Below are 21,356 nucleotides of genomic sequence, written 5' to 3'. Positions count from 1 at the left end.
ACCCAGAACCGATCCCTGCGGGAGCCCACTCGTTATGCCCATCCAGCATGACTGTGAACCACCGATTACTACTCTCTGGAAAAAGTTTTCCCATCAGTTATGCACCCACCTTATAGTAGCTCCATCTAGGTTATATTTCCCTAGTTTGTTTATGAGAAGGTCATGCGAGACGGTGTCAAAAGCCTTACTAAAGTCAAGATATACCACATCTACCACTTCCCCCCATCAACAAGGCTTGTTACTCTGTCAAAGAAAGCTATCAGGTTGGTTTGACTCAATTTGTTCTTGACAAATCCATACTAACTGTTACTTATCACCTCATTATCTTCTAGGTGTTTGCAAATCTATTGCTTAATTATTTGCTCCATTATCTTTCTGGGTACAGAAGTTAAGCTGACTGGTCTGTAATTCTCCAGGTTGTCCTTATTTCCCTTTTTATAGACATGCACTATATTTGCCCTTTTCCAGTTTTCTGGAATGTCTCCCATCTTCCATGATTTTCAGTGGGGTGGTGAGTGGTGGTAGAGTCTTACTAGACTGGATTACACATGCCAGATTGTTTCTAGACTCTGATTTCAGGGACAGCATCTTCCTCCCAACACCCCAGTGCCTTTCTTGCTCCTCTATTATCATCCCACATTTATTATGGAGTGAGGAGGGTTGCACATCAGCCTGGTTCTGCCTCTTCCTAAGACCCACCCTCCAGAGAGCTGTATTTTATTACTGCTACATAGCTAATGTCGGGAAACAGAAAAGGGATTGTCATTCCCTCACCACATCACCATCAGAGGAACTAAGGGAGAATTTACACCACTTCATAAATTATAACAAACTGATCTCTTGTGAAGGGTTAAAAATTGTTCCTTTTCTACATGTACTGAAAGGCTGAATATACCAGGATATATTGTTCAATCTATAGGGGGAGGGATAGCTCAGTGGTCTGAGCATTGGCCTGCTGAGCTCAGTCCTTGAGTGGGCCATTTCGGGTTCTGGGGGAAAAAAAAAAGTTGAGGATTGGTTCTGTTTTGAGCAGGCGGTTGGACTAGATGACCTCCTGAGGTCCCTTCAAACCCTGATATTCTATGATTTATTTCCATTAATTCTAAGAGAAGATCAGTGCCTACAGACACTAGACCACATTGGAAATCTCAATCCAAGATTTCAGTTGATGTATTTATTGATTTTGGCTCGTAAGACATGGCATGATTCTGAGCATTGTCAGAAGTGAAATACAGCATTTAAGCATCAGTGTTACACTCTGGTATGTCACCAGATGGGATATGATATGACAGATAAGATCATTTCTCTGTCTATCAGTACTTGACTACCAGGGAACCTGGCTGTTATAGTAACCATTGGTATCCACATACACCCCCTCTTCCTCATCAGAGCAGTGTTCTGTCCTCAGACTGAGACTCGTGGCACTTTGCTCTGAAATCTATGTTTAGTTTTAAATTTTCATCCCGTAACAAGGAGAGGGAGTGCGTTTCTGAATATTTATGGAATTAATTCATGAGATTTGATTAACTTTTAACTCTATGTTCTTTCAACTCAGTTGCACAGGGTGATTTATTGTTCCTGGACTCAAACCATGGCAGACAGAGACTGGGGAAACCAAATGGCCATCACAGAATTCATCCTTCTGGGATTTGGGGATCTCCCTGACCTGCAAATTCTTCTCTTCCTGATGTTCCAAGTGATCTACATGGCAACCGTGGCTGGGAACACCCTCATCGTGGTGCTCATTGTGGCTGACCAGCACCTTCACACCCCCATGTACTTCTTCCTGGGCAACTTGTCCTGCTTGGAGACCTGCTACACCTCAACCATCCTGCCCAGGTTGCTGGCCAGTCTCCTGACTGGGGACAGAACCATCTCAGTCAGTGGCTGCTTCACACAACTGTATTTCTATGGTTCTCTGGGATGTTCAGAATGCTATCTCCTAGCAGCGATGTCTTATGATCGGTATTTAGCAATATGTAAACCCCTGCACTATTCAACTCTTATGAATAGTAGGTTTTGCCTCCAGTTGGCTGCTGGGTCATGGTTAAATGGTTTTTTGGCTATTACCATCTTTGTCTTATTTCTATCGGAGTTAATATTCTGTGGCCCAAATGAAATTGACCATTTCTATTGTGATGCCATCCCACTGATGGAACTCTCCTGTAGTGACACCCACCAGGTCATATTGGTGGATTTCATAATAGCCTGTGTATTCACCCTGCCTCCATTCCTACTAACCCTGACATCCTACCTGTGCATCATTTCCACCATCCTGAGAATCCCTTCCACCACTGGGAGACAAAAGGCCTTTTCCACCTGCTCCTCTCACCTGATTGTGGTGACAATTTTCTATGGATCCATAATGACTATGTATCTGCTACTGAAACATGATAAACTGAAAGACCTGAACAATGTGCTCTCTCTTTGCTACACAGTCCTGACTCCCCTGGTAAACCCCCTCATCTACGGCCTGAGAAACAGAGAGGTCAAGGAAACCTTGTGCAAAGGAGTCAGTAAATGTGGCTTTCACAAAAACCTGCAGATACACCTACATATTAATCAGCAAAGAATCCTGTGGCACCTTATAGACTAACAGACGTTTTGAAGCATGAACTTTCGTGGGTGAATACCCACTTCTTCGGATGCAAGCAGTGGAAATTTCCAGGGGCAGGTGTATATATATGCAAGCAAGAGGCAAGCTAGAGATAACGAGGTTAGATCAATCAGGGAGGATGAGGCACTGTTCCAGCAGCTGAGGTGTGAAAACCAAGGGAGGAGAAACTGGTTCTGTAATTGGCAAGCCATTCACAGTCTTTGTTTAGTCCTGAGCTGATGGTGTTAAATTTGCAGATGAACTGGAGCTCAGCAGTTTCTCTTTGAAGTCTGGTGCCTCATCCTCCCTGATTGATCTAACCTCGTTATCTCTAGCTTGCTTCTTGCTTGCATATATATACACCTGCCCCTGGAAATTTCCACTGCTTGCATCCGAAGAAGTGGGTATTCACCCACGAAAGCTCATGCTGCAAAACGTCTGTTAGTCTATAAGGTGCCACAGGATTCTTTGCTGCTTCTACAGAACCAGACTAACACGGCTACCCCTCTGATACTACATATTAATGTAAGTTGAGGTTTTCAAAGTTTCCTGGGTGATTTCAGCAATCAGCCCGCATTAAAATTAAGTTGAAAACTCCCTTTGAAAATGTCAGCACTCAGTGTTGTCCATCTCAGTGGAAGGACCAAGGTGGTTAATGGCCATAACCATGTTTCCATCATGGAGTTTTTAACTGGGCAGTAGGCAAACTGGAGACAAAACTTTAACCATAAAAAAGCCATTTTTGATCTAAGTAAATGTTTGGACAATAAAAATAGTAACTCCTGGTGTTGCATATGTGGGGACATAAGCCTGGGAAATCTGCCACCCCTGAAATAGTGCTAATTGCCCGCATAGCCCTCTGCAAACCGACCACCTTCACTGCGCTCACACAGGCCGGACACAAACAACCAGGCCCCAGCAATGACCTCTGGACACTTCACTAGGAACAGAGTTATAGCTCTTATCTGTGACCAGCTCTGGCAAAGCAACTGCTCCAGGCTCACTGGGTCCTTAGAGGTGGGAGGTTGGGCAAGCACAGAGAAGTAGATGCACATGCCAGGTCCCTGGCATTGTCCAGACCAAGCTAGGGGTTTTCCAGGGCACACATAGAACTGAGACCAATTCTGCAGTTGGGTCTGTCAAATGGTCACTGATTAGGGACTCTGCCTGCAGCCCTTCAGGGCACCAACTGCTCTTCTTCCACCAACTGAGAAGTTCAAAGGGAGGCGACCTGTTACAATGAGTATCCCCAAAATTCACTGCAACTCACTGCAACAAGCACATGTCCCGAGAGGGCTAGTTCTCAAGTGCGTTGCAAAGCTACCACTTACCAACGGGCAAAACTCCTGTGGTGCCTAACACAGCAGTGCTGGCTCAGTTACTGGGAGCACGTCAGGGGTTGGCCAGATGAAGGGGACCTGGGCAACGGTGATGACGGTAGGGTTCCAACACAATGGAAGGGATGTTCCAAGGGACCTAATAGAGTTAGGCACCAAATCACTTTGAAATGGGAGTTGGACTCTTAACTTCCATAAAAAGAACAGGAGTACTTGTGGAACCTTAGAGACTAACAAATTTATTTGAGCATAAGTTTTTGTGGGCTAAAACCCACTTCTTAGATGCAGATACAGACTAACATGGCTGCTACTCTGAAACTTAACTTCCATAGATGCCTCTGAGAATCTCAGCCTGGAGAGCAATGGGGATTCGGTCATGGTAGGGTCAATCTACGTTTTTCCATTGGAAACAAATGCAGGGGATGGATGGGAAACCCCTGCTAATACTTTGAAAGCTGCTGCTGTTGTAGGTGCTCTCGTAGCCACTAATGTTGCAATCATGATGTGTGATTTAGTTCCTAGTGGCTATAATTTGGAACAGTGCACACCCAGCAGTAGGTAAGAAAAGAGACAAGATGAGATTATGCTGTGTAGGGCCACTAGAGGGCAGAGGAATGGGACAGGTGTAGCGGTGCTTCCCAGTGGACAGCAGCCAAAGTGGAAGGGCAAGAAAGGAGATGTTATGTTGCTAAATGACCAACCGAGGGAAGTGAAAAGGGAGGTGAAGCTGTATCATGGTGTATAAATGGTGAGTAAAGAGCACTGAAGAGAAAAGGACCTCGATGCTGTGTAATGAATGTGGATAGAAGCAGATGTTAAATAGTGAGAAATGGGCTGTTCTACTAAATAATGGGCACCAGGTGACATAAGAGGCGAGAATGGGAAAGCAAAAAGAAAAATGGCACTACAGGATAGCAGAGTAAAAGGCTGTCATGCTGGGAAATGGACACTAAATGGAATCAGAGTAGAGGAAGTGAGGGAGGGGAGAGGTCAGAAATACTGACTAGTGACCAACAGATTTCAGTGACCAATACAATATTGGGAATGTGGGTGGTAGCAAGCTGCAAGGCTGAGATATGGGCAGCTATTTCCAAAAATGCCCACTAGATGGCAGCATATCTTGACTACTAATAAAGGGGCACTGCAAGTACAAAAGAACCTCAGAGCTAGGAGCACCTTGGGAATGGAGGTTGTTCCTAACTCTGGAATGTTTGTAACTGGACAAATGTTATGGTGGTTCCTTCAGAAGTTTACAACTGAACATTGACTTAATACAGCTTTGAAACTTTACTATGCAGAAGAAAAAGGCTGCTTTTAATCATCTTAATTTAAATGAAACAAGCACAGAAAGTTTCCTTGTCACAGTTTTTTAATCATTCCCTTTAGTTTTTTTAGTAGTTTATGTTACTGTACTGTATTGGCTTTTAATTATTATTATTATTATTATTATTGGTCTTTACTGCTGCTTGATTGTGTAGTTCTGGTTCTAAATGAGGTGTGTGGTTGACTGGTCAGTTCATAACTCTGAGGTTCTACTGTACATTATAACAGCCCATCACCTTGGACAGGCATCTCCCAAGAATGGAAGCTTGTGTTTGTTCATGATCTAAAATATTTTCCACAAAGGATCGTTAGACTAAAAAATGATGCACAATGGGACTTGTATAACTGCAAGTCATATGGGGCATTGTTAGCTACAAAGCTTTGGAGACACAAAATGAACCAAGTGGGAGAAAGGTTAGAGTGGGACCATATTAAAAAGCATGAAGACAGAATACAAATATGAGGGAGCATTTATACTTGGTAAATCAAAGGGGAAGCCCCATTTCCAAACAAAGATCAAATGCACCAGTTCATCCCTTCAGGTAACTGCAGGTCTCGTCACTGAGAAAATCCAGTTTCTCCAGACAGAGGATAGACAAGAATCTCTGCTGAAGATTGTGAGTCCTGGCTGCTGACCACTGAGAAACAAGAGCTCATCACTTCAAGCTTGGGCTGTCCTGTGGTTACAGGTGAGCACCATCTTCCTGACTGCATTTCTATACCACCTTCTAAACAGGGGCATGAATATGCTTTGTGAATATTAGAGGGATGAGGCGGATGAGGTAATATCTTTTATTTGACCAACTCCTGTTGGTGAACGGGAGAAGTTTTTGAGCTATACAGAGCTCTTCTATAGGTGAATTCATACAGTTTTAGCCTCACCTTCCCACCGCAGTGCTAGTCAGTGTTCACAGCATCTTTTCACAGAGTTGGAGCTTGAGATCCATGTCTTGTTACAGGTCCTCAGTTGGGGATCTGCTCAAATGACAAAAATGGAGCTGCCTTGATTTACACCAGCAGAGGATCTGGCTCATGTGTGCCCCAATGGGGTGGTGAGTGGTGATAGAGTCTTATTGCCCCAGATCACACATGCCAGATTGTTTCTAGACTCCGAATTCAGGGACAGCATCTTTTCCCCCTTTCCCTCTTCTGCCCCAACACCTTTCTTGTTCCTGTATTATCATCCCACAATTATTATGGAGTGAGTATGGTCACTCCCCAGTTAGGGTTGCACATCAGGCTGGTTCTGCTCCTTCCTAAGACCCACCTTCCAAAGCACTGTATTTTATTACTGCTACATAGTCAATGTCGGGAAACAGAGACGGCACTGCCAGTCCCTCACCACGTCACCATCTCCACCACAGGAACTAAGGGAGAATTTACTCCACTTCATAATTTATGGCATGAACTGATCTCTTGTGAAGGGGCGAAAATTGTTCTTTTTCCTACAGGGCATTGAAATGCTGCATATACCAGGATATATTATTAGAATTAATGGAAATAAATCTAACAGAAGGTCGGTGCCTACGATCTCTAGACCACATTGAATAAACTCAGTCCAAGATTTTAGTTGTTTGATTTTGACTCCTAAGACATGGCGTGATTCTGGTCATTGCCAAAAAATGAAATATAGCATTTAAGCATCATTGTTAAGCTCTATGATGTCACTAAAGGCATATAATGGTGGATAAAGAAATAGTCTGAACCGTTATATCAGTACTCGGCTACTGTATGGGTTGTTCCAGTAGTGATTGCTCTGATCATGGCAGAGGCTGGTCTACATGGATACAAATGCTCTGTTCTCAAACTGAGACTTCTGGCACTTTGCTCTGAACTCTAGGTTTTAAATTTCAATTTAAATGAGGTTTAAAATTGCAGCCTGTAATCAGGACAGGAAGGAGAGTTTCCAAATAGTTATGGAATTAATTAATGAAACTTGACTAACTTTTAACTCTATGTTCTTCCAATTCAATTGCACAGAGTGTGTTATTGTTCCTGGACTCAAACTATGGCAGACAGAGACCGGGGAAACCAAACGGCCATCAAAGAATTCATCCTTCTGGGATTCGGGGATCTCCCTGACCTGCAAATTCTTCTCTTCCTCATTTTCCAAGTGACCTACATGGCAACCGTGACCGGGAACACTCTCATCGTGGTGCTCGTTGTGGCTGACCAGCACCTGCACACCCCCATGTACTTCTTCCTCGGGAACTTGTCCTGCCTGGAGACCTGCTACATCTCAACCAACTTGCCCCGGATGCTGGCCAGTCTCCTGAACGGGGACAAAACCATCTCAGTCAGTGGCTGCTTCACACAACTGTATTTCTGTGGTTCTCTGGCATGTACAGAATGTTATCTCCTAGCAGCGATGTCTTATGATCGGTATTTAGCGATATGTAAACCCCTGCACTATTCAACTCTTATGAACAGCAGGGTTTGCTTCCAGCTGGCTGCTGGGTCATGGTTAAATGGCTGTTTGGTTACTGCCATCTTTGTCTTATTCCTATCGCAGTTAATATTCTGTGGCCCAAATGAAATTGACCATTTCTATTGTGATCCCATCCCACTGATGGAACTATCCTGCAGTGACACCCACCTGGTCATATTGCTAGATTTCATATTAGTCTCTGTATTCACCCTGCCTCCATTCCTACTAACCCTGATATCCTATGTGTGCATCATCGCCACCATCCTGAGAATCCCTTCCACCACTGGGAGGCAAAAGGCCTTTTCTACCTGCTCCTCTCACCTGATTGTGGTGACAATTTTCTATGGATCCATAATGATTGTGTACCTGCTACTGAAACATGATACACTGAGAGACCTGAACAAAGTGGTCTCTCTTTGCTACACGGTCCTGACTCCCCTGGTAAACCCCGTCATCTACAGCCTGAGAAACAGAGAGGTCAAGGAAGCCTTGTGCAAAGCAGTCAGTAAATATGTGGCTTTTACCAAAACGTGCAGAGACTCCAAGAGAATAACTTAACTTGAGGTTTTCAAAGCTGCCTGGGTGATTTAAGCAATCAGCCCCCATTAAAATTAACTCCCATTGAAAACCTCAGTACTAATGTGAAAAAGAAAAGGAGATGATCTGCATGGAGTTACTGAGACAGTCTTTATGATCCCCTGCTGTGTGATCCAGGAAAGTGAGGATGTTGACAGCTCTGTCACTCTCTCATGTTCAGCGCTGATACACACAGTATGAGGGTATTTTTCTCCAGGGTGTTGGCTAACTGTTCTCCTTCTGTGAGGAGTGTCTACAGCTTCTGAAACCACACAGAGCTGACATTGTGTAAGGCAGAAAATCCACTAACAATGAAAATAAATCCCTGGGTATATCCCCTGTTCATTTTCTCTACGTAAGATAATAAAATCTTGTATTCAAATTCAGACTTTCTTAAGTTTCCATAGCAATATTTCTGAGTAGGGCTAAGGTTTCACAGAATCATAGAAGTTTAGGGTTAGAAGAGACAACAGGAGGTCATCTAGTCCAACCCCCTGCTCAAATCAGGACCAACACCAACTAAATCATCCCAGCCAGGGCGTTGTCAAGCCAGGCCTTAAAGACGTCTAAGGGTGGAGATTCCACCACCTCCCTAGGTAACTCATTCCTGTGCTTCACCACCCTCCTAGTGAAATAGTGTTTCCTAATATTCAACCACTGCTTCATGTTCTGTCATCTGCCACCACTGAGAACAGCCAAGCTCCAGTCTCTTTGGAACCCCCCAGTTCCTGCAGCCTCTACTCAGAAGTCATGTGCCCCAGCACCCTAATTATTTTTCCCTTTGCTGAACTAACTCTCTTCAATTTGTCCACATCCTTTCTGTAGTGAGGGGCCCAAAACTGGACACAATATTCCAGATGTGGTCTCACCAGTGCTAAATACAGGGGAATAATCACTTTTCTCAATCTGCTGGCAATGCTCCTACTAATGCAGCCCAATATGCCATTAGTCTTTTTAGCAAGAAAGGCACACTGCTGACTCATATCCAGATTCTCATCCACCCTAATCCCCAGGTCCTTTTCTGTAGAACTGCTGCTTGGCCAGTTGATGCCCAGCCTGTAGTGGTGCATGGGATCCTTTCGTCCTAAGTGCAGGACTTTGCACTTGTCCTTGTTGGACCTCATCAGATTTATTTTGGCCCAATCCTCCAATTCGTCTTGGTCACTCTGGACCCTAGCCCTACACTCCAGCATATCTACCTCTCCTCCTATCTTAGTGTCATCTGCAAATCTGCTGAGTGTACAATCGTTCCCATTATTCAGATCATTTATTTTGTCACAGGTATTTATAGTAAAAGTCAGGTACATGTCACAGGCAAAAAAGAAAAATTCATGGAAGCCCGTGACCTGTCTCTGACTTTTACTATAAATATTGTGACAATGTGGAGTTATTGTGCAGCTGTTGAGCTGGCTCTGCCCCCACCTCCCACTGTTGGGGGCCTGGAGGTCCAGTGTCTCCCTCCACCCATGTCTGGAACGTCTCCCCTGCCACTCTATCCCCTGCCCCCATCCCACAGTGTCAAGGAGCTCTGCATTCTGACTCACGAAGGCCTCCTCCCTCACCCCCTCCTTGAACCAAAACTGATCAGAAGAAAGACAGTGGGAGACACATCTAAGCCCCTCCAGACAAGGGTGATATGACTAAGGAAACTCCCCAGCCTCATTTGCTTCAAAGAGGCATCTCCATTAGCATACAGAATGGAGAACAGAGATTCCAAGGCAAGAACCGCACTGAACTCTGGGATGAGAAAAGCAGGGAAGCATTGCATGATGGGAAATCTCTGCTCCAGATGGAAATTAACCCATGCCTGCACACACCCAGCTCAGTAATTATCAGATCAATTCTAGTAATAAATCCTCTATTAATATTCAAAATACTGAAACGACCTAATTGCATTAGGAGTTCCGAGAAGGAACTCCGCCCATAGCCAGGAATGATCAGTTCTTATTGTGTAGCCTGGACCAAACAACTTTGTTATAGTCCCTTAAATCATCGGTTTACCCATAAACAAATCTAGTGTTCATTGTTATTTCCCTAAAAAAAACCCTTACCACCGCCCAAGTAAATGTTCTGATGCCTGGATCCAAACTCTGCATCAGTTCCATTGTTTCTGACTGATTGTGCTGTGGTCTCTCTACCTGTCTCCAACACTCCGGACCCCACATGACCAACACCACCTGGGAACCCTAAGATTCAAGCTTCACAGAGTGGTGAGATCTCTCTCTGTATAGCCTCCTGACCATAGGCATGTGCAGCACATTTCATTACAGTGTGCATCCAGGGAATTTTTATTTTTTTATTTTTTTTGAAGGCAAACATTTATTGAATATTCAATCATAAAGGACATTATTTTTATTCATCAAACTAAAGAAACCAAAACTTAATTTAAAAAAAAATAAGTTTAGTTAACAAATAAACTTTACTTAAAAATATAAACTTAAAAAATGAGACACACAATACCAAATTTTTGCTGTAGTGATAACCAGGTGTATACAAAGATACAGTCAATTTTCATGATCTTTAACCAGATAATGAGCTAAACCATATTGACCAAAACAGATTAAGGTTTCTTCATTTTCCTGTCCTAGGAAATGAGACGTCGCTCACCAGGTGTTATGGACTTAAATTCCTAAATCACATCATTGTAATTAACTGACAAAGTTGTACAATCATGAGTGAGTCGAGGTGCTTTTGGGACATTGTATTTCTTAGTTTCTTTTTTACATGTGGTAGTTTCAAAAAGTCTCTTTCACATGAACAGCTTTTAACAGGTACGACTGCAAAGCATTGAATAGATTTGTAAAAGGCCTAGAACGTGGAAGACCGATCCAATTCCTTTAGCCAATCAAGCCACTCTCTGGTGGTGTTCGTAGTGCTACCTTTAGGAACAGATCTGTCATGACCCCAAAGCAACCCGACTTCAGCTTCCAACTCATCCAAGGACACTTTACATTTGTTGGCAATGATTCTCATATAGTCCCTGCCAATGTCTAAGCTTGGCAGTTTTCCCATTGCAGTCACAATTTTACAAATCTCCTCTTCAAATCGCTGGTCAATGCTGGTAATCATTGAGTCTAGGAGTGGGTAAAATAAAGTTATTCTCTCCTGCTCCTCTTTTGTATCAAAGTGATGCTGGGACTCAAACACATCATCAATACGAGTGGACGTTTTTCACTTCTTAACTGAGGGAATCGATATATCATTCCTTACACACATTTTCGCACTGTCATTGAAAATAGATTGAAAATATTCTGGGCCACTTCTCATCGCAGCCAAAGAGTTACGCAAGCTGTTCACCCCTGTCATTGCAGTAAGTAAGCTTAGCTCTGGAGCTTGAAGAGCCTTACTCACTTTTACCACCATCTGGAGAATAGGGTGCATCATGTTAAGGGCAAAGCTGAACTTGAATGAGTTTAGTCCATGGATAAGGCCCCTGGCTTTTATTATAGCGTCAGCAAGGCAAGTTGTTTCGATAATCTCTTGTAAAGCTTGTAAAATGAAGGAGTAGTTTTGTTTGACAGCAGCTGCTGCTTCTCCTCTTCATGCCCATCTTGTGTTTGACAGTGACTTCAAAGTCTTCAACTGAGATCCTACTTCTTCTCCATTACTGCATGTTGCACAGGACTCCCCTCCATGAAGGCATAAAGCGTCTGAATAACACCAAAAAAATCAAAGACAGTTCTGTTTTGTTTACTTGAAGTGCATTCATCTACTAGGACGAGGTTCAAACAATGCGCATAGCAATGTACATAGAATATTTCACTGTTTCTTTCTTTACATTTTATTTGAACTCCTGCAGGACATCCAGACATAGTGGATGCTCCATCAAAACAGACAGATATCACTGATGACCAGTCAATTTTAAGAATGCGAAGGATGTCATTTAACTGGTCAAAAATAGACTGAGCATCAACTGTTAATAGTCTCTGAACAGACACAAAATGTTCAACTGGACTATATTTTTCATTGTCAAAATATCGCATCACAACGGACATCTGTTCATGGTGTCCACAGTCAGTAGTGTTGTCAGCAATTATTGAGACCATTTTTCCATTTAGTGAAGACACAGCCTTTTGTTGCACAACGTTGTGCAAGACCACAATTAAATCATTTTGGATGCGATTACTCAGATAGGTAGCATTTTGAGGAGATTGTTGCACATGCTTTGCCATTACGGGATCCTATTTTTGCAGCATATTGACAAGATTTAGAAATAAACCTTTCTCAAAATTGTCAGCTTTTTCATTGTGATCCCTGAATGGTCTCTCACATTTCGCCAAACACAGAACAATGACAATCAGTCACTCCATTACACTTCGGTTATGGCACCGTTCTTCTTGTTTAGACAGATAAGCCTGCTTGCCCTCATCCAACAAAACACCAATAGGTTTCCCTTCATTAAAACTTGACTATGAAGAACAGCTCAACACATGAGATTTTGACAGTTGGTGGTTTTTAAAACATTCGTTAGCCCTATGCCAGTTTCTGAATCCTTTATTAATAAATGCTGGATCAATGTGACCTTTGTTTGCTGCATCATTAGAGGAGAAGAAACGGCAGTAAAAGCAAAATGCTGCGTCCTTTGAGGGCTATATTCTAACCACCTATACTTTTCAGACCATACTAATGATCTTTAACAATATGTTCTGATTAATCATAATAATCTCTTGGAGTGTGTTTACACACATACCCAGTGTCTGTTGTTTCTTAAGAGTACCTTTGTGTTAGCGACACTAGTAATACCTATGCCAAGGTCATGTATCGGACAGCGAACTTGTAAGCATCTGCTGTAATACATGGACTGACTTTGGTTCACGGCGTGGCTGGACTTTGCTGACTATGGTTCAGGCTTCAGGTCTTACATCAGGCCCAGTGCCCCAAGCTCTCTCTTTCGTCTACACAAACCAACCACCTCCATTGCACTCACACAGGCTGGATGCAATCCGCTAGGCCCAGCAGTGAGCCCAGGACATGTCACCAGGAACAGCTTCATAGCTCTTATCTTGGCTTCGCGTGGCTGTGACCAGCTCCAGCAAAGCAATAGCTCCAGGGTCACTGGGCCCTTGGAGGTGGGGGAGGTTGGGCAAACAAAGAGGTAGACTCACAAGCCAGGGGCACAGGGACTGCCCAGACCCAAGGATAGGTTAATGGAGGTTAGGTCCATCAAAGGCTATTAGCCAGGATGGGCAGGCATAGTGTCCCTAGCCTATGGCACTGGACACTGTCAGAAGACAGGATACTGGGCTAGATGGACTATTGATCTGAACAAGAACAGCAGTTCTTTTGACCCAGCTGGGGGTTTTGCCAGGGTAACTGAGGCTTTTCCTAGGGTCAGGTCTGTCAAACAGTCATTAGGAGTTTTTTTTATGGATATAAAAAAACTGGTTGAAATTTTTTTTCCACTCCGCCTGATACCCAGTTAAAACTCCATGATGTGACCATGATTATAGCCACTTACATCCCTGGTCCTTCCACTTAAACAGACAACACTGACCCAATGGACACCAGCCAAAGTGGAAGAGCACGAAAGGAGACATTATGTTGCCAAATGACCAACAGAGGAGGTGGAGGGAAGGGAGGTGAAGCTGTATAATTGTGTATAAGTGTTGAGCAGAGATCACTGAAGAGAAGTGCAGCATAATGAACTGTGGCTAGTAGCAGATGTTATGGAGTGAGTTATGGGCTGTTAGTTATACTAAATAATGGCTACCAGGTGCCATGAGAGTCAAGAATGGGTAAGAGTCAGCTATAGCAAGAAGAATCCATAGGGGAAAGGAGAGCATCAGGCTGTCATTCTGGGAAATTGACACTAGATGGCAGCAGAGTAGAGGGTATCAGAAATACTGACTAGTGACCAAGATTTCAGTAGCTATGCATCCGAAGAAGTGAGCTGTCGCCCACGAAAGCTTATGCGGAAATAATTTGTTAGTCTCTAAGATGCCACAAATACACCTGTTCTTTTTAATAATGGGAAAGTTATACTGTAAAATGGCCACTAGCTGGCAGCATGTAGTAAGCGTGAGATATGGGCAGATACTTTCAAAAATGCCCATTAGATGGCAGCATCTCTTGACTAATAATAAAGGGGCAGTGGAAGTACATTATAAGTGGCCATCGCCTTGGACAGGCATCTCCCAAAAATGTAAGCTGGTGTTTGTCCATGTGTAGCGGGGTGACCACCCACTCCAGCCTGAAAGGGGTTGGAAAAGCCCTGCAGAGGGCTGGGGCTGGGCAGGGTAAAATGCTGGCTGATTAGGGGACAACAGGGCCTTATAAGAAGGCCAGGGAAGCCGGAAGGGTCAGTCTCTGCCTGTAGAGAGAGATGGGCCTGGCTGCAGGGAGCTAGAGACAGGGTACCTGAGTGGAGCAGGGCTGAGGAGCTCCAGCCTGGAAAGTCCCAGGCTGCGGCCTAGCACAAGGCCAACAGGTACTGGGTGTTGCAGGGGGCAGTGCAGGGGTAGGCAAAGGCAGCAGGTCCAAACCCAACCTTGCCAGTGATGAGTAGGCTGATACTGCAGTCTGCCCCAGGGCGTGGGGGCTAGATGAAGATTGGCTGTAGCCTGATAGTGAGGTGAAGTAGGGATAGTGGGTTGGGGGTTCCCCTGGGAGGGGGAGACCCAGAACTGTGGAGGTACTGCCAGGGGGTAGCACCCCAGTTAAAGGGGCACCGGGGTCCAGGGAGGGAAATAGCGGCCAGAGGACAGGTGGCTCACCAGCCTACAGAGAGTGCTCCGGGCTGGTAAAAGAGCTAATTCCCTGAGAGACCAGCAGGAGGCGCCACAGGGATGAGTCTGCACGTCTACACCCTCATCAAAAGTATTTTCCACAGAGACTCATTGCTCTAAAATGATGTACAGTGGGAGTTGTATAATTGCAAGTCACGCTGGGCATTGTAAGCCACAAAGCTTTGGAGGCACAAAATGAACCAAGAGGGAGAAAGGTTGAAGTGGGACCATATTGAAAATCATGAAGAAAGAATACAAATATGAGAGAGCATTTACACTTATTAAATCAAAGGGGAAGCCCATTTTCCAAAGGTAGATCACATACAGCAGCTCATCAATGTTCTAAGACAGATCGCAGCAGCTGCTCGTCCATTAAGGTAAATGCAGGTGTCTTCGCTGAGCAGATCGTTTCTACTGAATGATGAGTCTCAATTATCTCAGTGGAAGAAACCGAGTCCTGGCCACTAAACCCTGAGAAATAAGAGGTCATCACTCAAAACTTGAGCTGTCCTGTGGTTACAGGTGAGCACCCTCTTCCTGACTGCGTTTCTATACCACCTTTCCAAAAGGGGCATGAATGTGCTTTGTGAATATTGTTAGCAGTGTTGTTGTAACCATGTTGATCCCAGGATATTAGAGAGACGAGGTGGGTGAAGTGATATCTTTTACTGGACCAACTTCGGTTGGAGAGAGAGAGAAGTTCTCTAGCTCTCAAAAGCTTGACCCTCTCACCAGCAGAAGTTGATCCAATAAAAGATATTACCTCACTCACCTTGTCTCTGTGAATATTAGCAGTTTTAGCCTCACCTTCCCACAGCAGTGCCAATCGGTGTTAATAGCACCATTTAACAATGGGGAAATTGAGATATATGCTTTGTGAAAGGTCCTCAGCTAAGGATCTGGCTCAGGATAACGAGGGTGAAGCCTGGAATAGAATAATGGAAATCAAAATTAAGTGAAGCTGATAAAAATGAACATTAAAATGGGTTGTGAAGTGGGTAAAGTGTAAGAACAAAATTAGGGGGCTGAGAGGGAATTTGAAAAATAAATGGTTTTAATTAAAAGTAAACAACAAACTGTTTCACTTTATCTGAGTCAGGCAGGTTGCAAGAGAATCCATTAGTCAGCTGAACCCAGGGAATAAACAAAATATAGACATCGCTTAGGTGCTATGGTTGAAATTTTGAAAGGAATTGGGTGTCCTAATCTCCTGTTTTTTTTCAGGGAACAGCCTGTCAGAGGCTGAAATATCAAAAGAGCAGATTATTGAACTAACTGGAATTTGGGGTAACTCTGTATCGCTCTAGGAGTATGTAGTAATATAGGAATTGCCAGATTAGATCAGACCCAAGGGCCATTCTGGCCAGTATCACTCTCCGAGAGCAGGGAGTACTAGATGTTTCAGAGGCAAATGTATGAACACTGCAATAGCAGTTCTGGGATAATCTCCACTGACATCTGTCATATTGGTCTATAATACTTAGTTTTGGAATGGTTATTAAACCTCATGGTTTGGGGGTTAAGACAATCTCTATTGTTGCCTTTATTATGATAACTCTGGATATTTATATGGCTAACAGGAACATCCAATCTCTTCTGGAATCTAGTTAAGTCTTTCATATCAATGACTTTCTGTGGCAGTGAGTGTGATGCTCCCAATGGGGATGCAAGGGTGTGAGTGCCAGACTCAGGACAGACAGTTACAAACCAAGGCACAAAGCCCTCATTGGTTGTAAGATCTAAACTTAGATTTCACCAACCAACTGCACCGAGTGCAAACTCCTCAGACCAGTGATGAGCTGCCAAAATCTTAACAACTGGTTTCCTATAAAAAGTTCTGATTTAAGGGGCCGGGGCAGGGGGAGACATACTCCTGGGGCCGGGGGCCCCTGCAGGGCCTGGGGCAAATTGCTCCACTTGCCCACCCGGCAGCCCTAGAGCTTGCAGCCCCCTCCCCCTTTACCTTTCCCGCAGCTCAAAGCAGCAGGACAACTCTGGAGCTCAGCTGAGCTGCGCAGCTGATGCCAGCGGCTGGCCACGCTGCAGCTAGGGAAGGGCCGGGGGAGCCTCAGCCTCCCCAGCTGGGAATCCTGGGAGCAACAGAATGGTCCAGCCCACGGACGGGAGTTCTTTGCCCACTCCCTGGCCCTTTACGGTTCTCCACGGAGGTCTAATTTTAGCAACCGGTTCTTGAGAACCTGTGGGAACTGGCTCCAGCTCACCACTGCCTCAGACCCTCTGCCTTGAGAGAGACCCCCCAGAAATTCCCCTTGGCTGTGCTGCTCTGTCCTGCCACCCAGGTGAGCGTATCTGGGGTACACGACCCCTTACGGCAAGGATCACAGCAACATTCAGGTTACTCCTGACTTCCCCCAGGTCAATTGCACTTTACGTCTCACACCAAAGAGGACACTTAGAGCCAATCCTATAGTGAACTACTGTATAGGAAGATTTATTAAATAGGAAAAGGAAATGAGAGTTATTTACAAGGTTAAAGCAAGAAAACAGACCCATGAATGAGTCACAGTCTCAGGTTTCAAAAGGTAATACAGGCTTCTCTCAGCAGCAAGCTGTATTTGACCTTTAGGACTAACCCAGGCTAAGCAGCGGGCATCTCTTGTGAATGCCTAGAAACACACTGCCCTGAGCATCCAAGCAGCCTAGAGATCCCTAGTTCCTTTTTCTTGGAGTTTTTATCCTCCCTCCTGACATCTCCTCTGAGCTGCAAACCAAATCTACTCGCATGAATCATCTGTATAGGGAGGAGAGCAGAACAGGGAGTTCCAAAGAGGATGGATCTAGACTGTTCTCAGTGGTAGAAGATGACAGAACAAGGAGTAATGGTCTCAAGTTGCAGAGGGGGAGGTTTAGGTTGGATATTAGGAAGAACTTTTTCACTAGTAGGGTGGTGAAGAACTGGAATGGGTTACCTAGGGAGGTGGTGGAAACTCCTTCCTTAGAGGTTTTTAAGGTCAGGCTTGACAAAGCCCTGGCTGGGATGATTTAGTTGGGTTTGGTCCTGCTTTGAGCAGGAGGTTGGACTAGATGACCTCCTGAGGTCCTTTCCAACCCTGAGATTCTATGATTCTATGAACAATAAGTCTCTAGTCCAGGGCTAGGCAACCTATGGCGAGCCTATGGTCCTGGCCACCGGTCCGGGGTGCTCTGCATTTTAATTTTAAATGAAGCTTCTTAAACATTTTAAATACCTTATTTACTTTACATACAACAGTAGTTTAGTTATATATTATAGACTTATAGAAAGACCTTCTAAAAACGTTAAAATGTATGACTTGCATGCAAAACCTTAAATCAGAGTGAATAAATGAAGACTCAGCACCCCCCCTTCTGAAAGGTTGCCAACCCCTGTGCTAGTCCTTTTGTTGATTGTTTCTCAATCCAGTTGTAGGGAGTTTCCAGTTGTAATATCCACCCATAGCCCACCCAGTTGTCTTGGGTTGTCTTGTAGTTACAGGTGAGCACCGTCTTCCTGACTGCATTTCTATACCACCTTCTAAACAGGGGCATGACTTTGATTTGTGAATATTAGAGGGACAAGGTGGATGAGGTAATATCTTTTATTGGACCAACTTCTGGTGGTGAACGAGAGACGTTTTTGAGCTACACAGAGCTCTTCTTCAGGTGAATATTAACAGTTTTAGCCGCTCCTTCCCACTGCAGTGCCAGTCAGCATTCATAGCACCATTTCACAGAGATGGAGTGTGAGAGCCAAGTCTTATGACAGGTCCTCAGTTGAGGATCTGCTCCACTGACACAAATGAAGCTACCTTGATTTACACCGGCTGAGGATCTGGCTTTGTGTGAGCCCCAATCATAGAATCAGAGAACTGGAAGGGACCTCGAGAGGTCATCTAGTCCAGTCCCCTGCACTCAAGGCAGGACTAAGTATTATCTAGGCCAGTGTTTCTTAACCTGGGGAGCACTCACCCCCGGGGGGTGTGAGATGCCCTTTCTGGGGATGCCAGTTCTTTTTAGAAGGTAAATCATCTTAAACACAAATTAAGCACAGGCACGTAAGTACAACTACTTTGTTTCATCAAACCTATGTATTTATTAACATTATACATTTATTAACAATTACTGTAATATACAAACAAAAAATATTTTCAAGTTTTTAAGCTAATTGTAGTAAAATTATTGAGACAATGAAGCTTGCGAATTTCTTGTGTGCTCAACTAGCACTTTTTCCACAACTGGTGAAGACAGAGCTGGAGATCCTTGTGCCATTTGCGACTTTCATCACTCTTACACATCAAAACAAAGGCCAGAAACTACCTAAATGCAAGTGATAACGTGTGTGGCTATTTCAAAAAAAGTTCCTTATTTCTCACACATCATTGAACAAAAGCAACAGCAGAAGAGTCACTGAGCTTGTAAACTTAAAAAACATATAATTTTTCATGTATTCTTAATTTTACTGTGAAATTAAAATAAATATATAATTCTCTTTCATTCTCTAGTTATGATACATCTAGGTTTAAAGAACTGACCTACTTCAGTGATTTTTCATAAGGAGTGCGAAAATCTATTTTGAGAACCAAAGGGGTGCAGGCTGCAGTAAAGGTTAAGAACCACTAATCTAGACAATCCCTGAGAGGTGTTTGTCCAATCTGTCTTAAAAATATCCAATGATGGAGATTCCACAACCTCCCTTGGCAATTTATTCTAGCGCTTAACCACTCTGACTGTTAAGAAGTTTTTCCTGATGTCGAACCTTAACCTCCATTGCTGAAATTTAAGCCCATTGCTTCTTGTCCTATCCTCAGAGTTTAAGGAGAACATTTTTTCTCCCTCCTCCTTGTAGCAACCTTTTAAATACTTGAAAACTGTTATGTCCCTTTCAGTTTTCTCTTCCCCAGACTAAACAAACCCAATTTTTTCAAATTTCCTTCATAGGTCATGTTTTCTAAACTTTTAATTATTTTTGTTGCTCTTCTCTAAACTTTCTCCAATTTGTGCACATCCTTCCTGACGTGTGGCACCCTGAACTGGATACAATACTCCAGTTGAGGCCTAATCAGCGCAGAGTAGAGCAGAAGAATTACTTCTCGTGTCTTGCTCACAACAATCTTGCTAATACATCCCAGAATGAGGTTTGCTTTTTTTTTGCAACAGTGTTACACTGACTCATATTTAGCTTGTGATCCACTCTGACCCACAGATCCCTTTCTGCAGTACTCTTTCCTAAGCAGTCATTTCCCATTTTGTATGTGTGCAACTGATTGTTCCTTCCTAAGTGGAGTACTTTGCATTTGTCCTTATTGAATTTCATCTGATTTACTTTAGACCATTTCTTCAGTTTGTCCAGATCATTCTGAATTTTAATCCTATCCTCCAAAGCACTCGCAACCCTTCCCAGATTGGTATCATCTGAAAGCTTTATAAGCATACTCTCTGTGCCATTATCTATATCGTTGATGAAGATATTGAACTGAACCAGACCCAGAACTGATCCCTGCGGGAGCCCACTCATTATGCCCATCCAGCATGACTGTGCATGACTGATAACTACTCTCTGGGAAAAGTTTTCCAATCAGTTATGTACCCACCTTATAGTAGTTCCATCTAGGTTGTATTTCCCTTGTTTGTTTATGAGAAGGTCATGCGAGACAATATCAAAAGCCTTACTAAAGTCAAGATATACCACATCTACCACTTCCCCTCCCATCAACAAGGCTTGTTACTCTGTCAAAGAAAGGTATCAGGTTGGTTTGACTCAATTTGTTCTTGACAAATCCATACTGATTGTTACTTATCACCTCATTAACTTCTAGGTATTTGCAAATTGATTGCTTAATTATTTGCTCCATTATCTTTTTTGCAGATACAGAAGTTAAGCTGAATGGTCTGTAATTCCCCAGGTTGTCCTTATTTCCCTTTTTATAGATGTAGACTATATTTGCCCTTTTCCGGTCTTCTAGAATGTCTCCCATCTTCCATGACTTTTCAATGGGGTGGTGAGTGGTGATAGAGTCTTACTAACTTGGATCACACATGCCAGATTGTTTCTAGACTCTGAGTTGAGAGACAGAATCTTTCCCCCACCACCCACCACTCCATCTTCATAGCTAATGTCGGGAAACAGAAAAGGGAATGTCATTTCCTCCCCACATCACCCTCCCAGGAACTAAGGGAGAATTTACACCACTGTATATTTTATGGCATAAACTGATCTCTTGTGAGGGGTGAAAATTGTTCTTTTTCCTACAGGGCATTGAAATGCTGCATATACCAGAATATATTGTTAGAATTAATGGAAATAAATCTAACAGAAGGTCGATGCCCAAGAACTCTAGACTGTATTGAAAAATCTCAGTCCAAGATTTTAGTTGTTTGATTTTGACTCCTAA

At 43.6% G+C, this 21,356-nt stretch overlaps 2 protein-coding genes across 2 annotated transcripts; both read left to right on the top strand.

The window, feature by feature from the left end:
• The first annotated feature begins 1,591 nt into the window (after window positions 1–1,591).
• LOC120383080 (olfactory receptor 6N1-like) lies at window positions 1,592–3,807 on the top strand. The gene is made up of 2 exons (XM_039500711.1): window positions 1,592–2,516; window positions 3,770–3,807. Exons 1-2 carry the CDS (start codon window positions 1,592–1,594, stop codon window positions 3,805–3,807), a joined length of 963 nt encoding a protein of 320 aa, XP_039356645.1.
• A 3,457-nt stretch (window positions 3,808–7,264) lies between these two features.
• LOC120383079 (olfactory receptor 6N1-like) lies at window positions 7,265–8,242 on the top strand. The gene has a single exon (XM_039500710.1). The coding sequence runs from the start codon at window positions 7,265–7,267 to the stop codon at window positions 8,240–8,242; it is 978 nt and encodes a 325-aa protein (XP_039356644.1).
• Window positions 8,243–21,356: the final 13,114 nt, after the last annotated feature.

Source organism: Mauremys reevesii, linkage group 15 (genome assembly GCF_016161935.1).
Source record: "Mauremys reevesii isolate NIE-2019 linkage group 15, ASM1616193v1, whole genome shotgun sequence".
Lineage (NCBI taxonomy): Eukaryota > Metazoa > Chordata > Testudines > Geoemydidae > Mauremys > Mauremys reevesii.
This window is presented reverse-complemented; position numbering and strand designations above follow the sequence as displayed.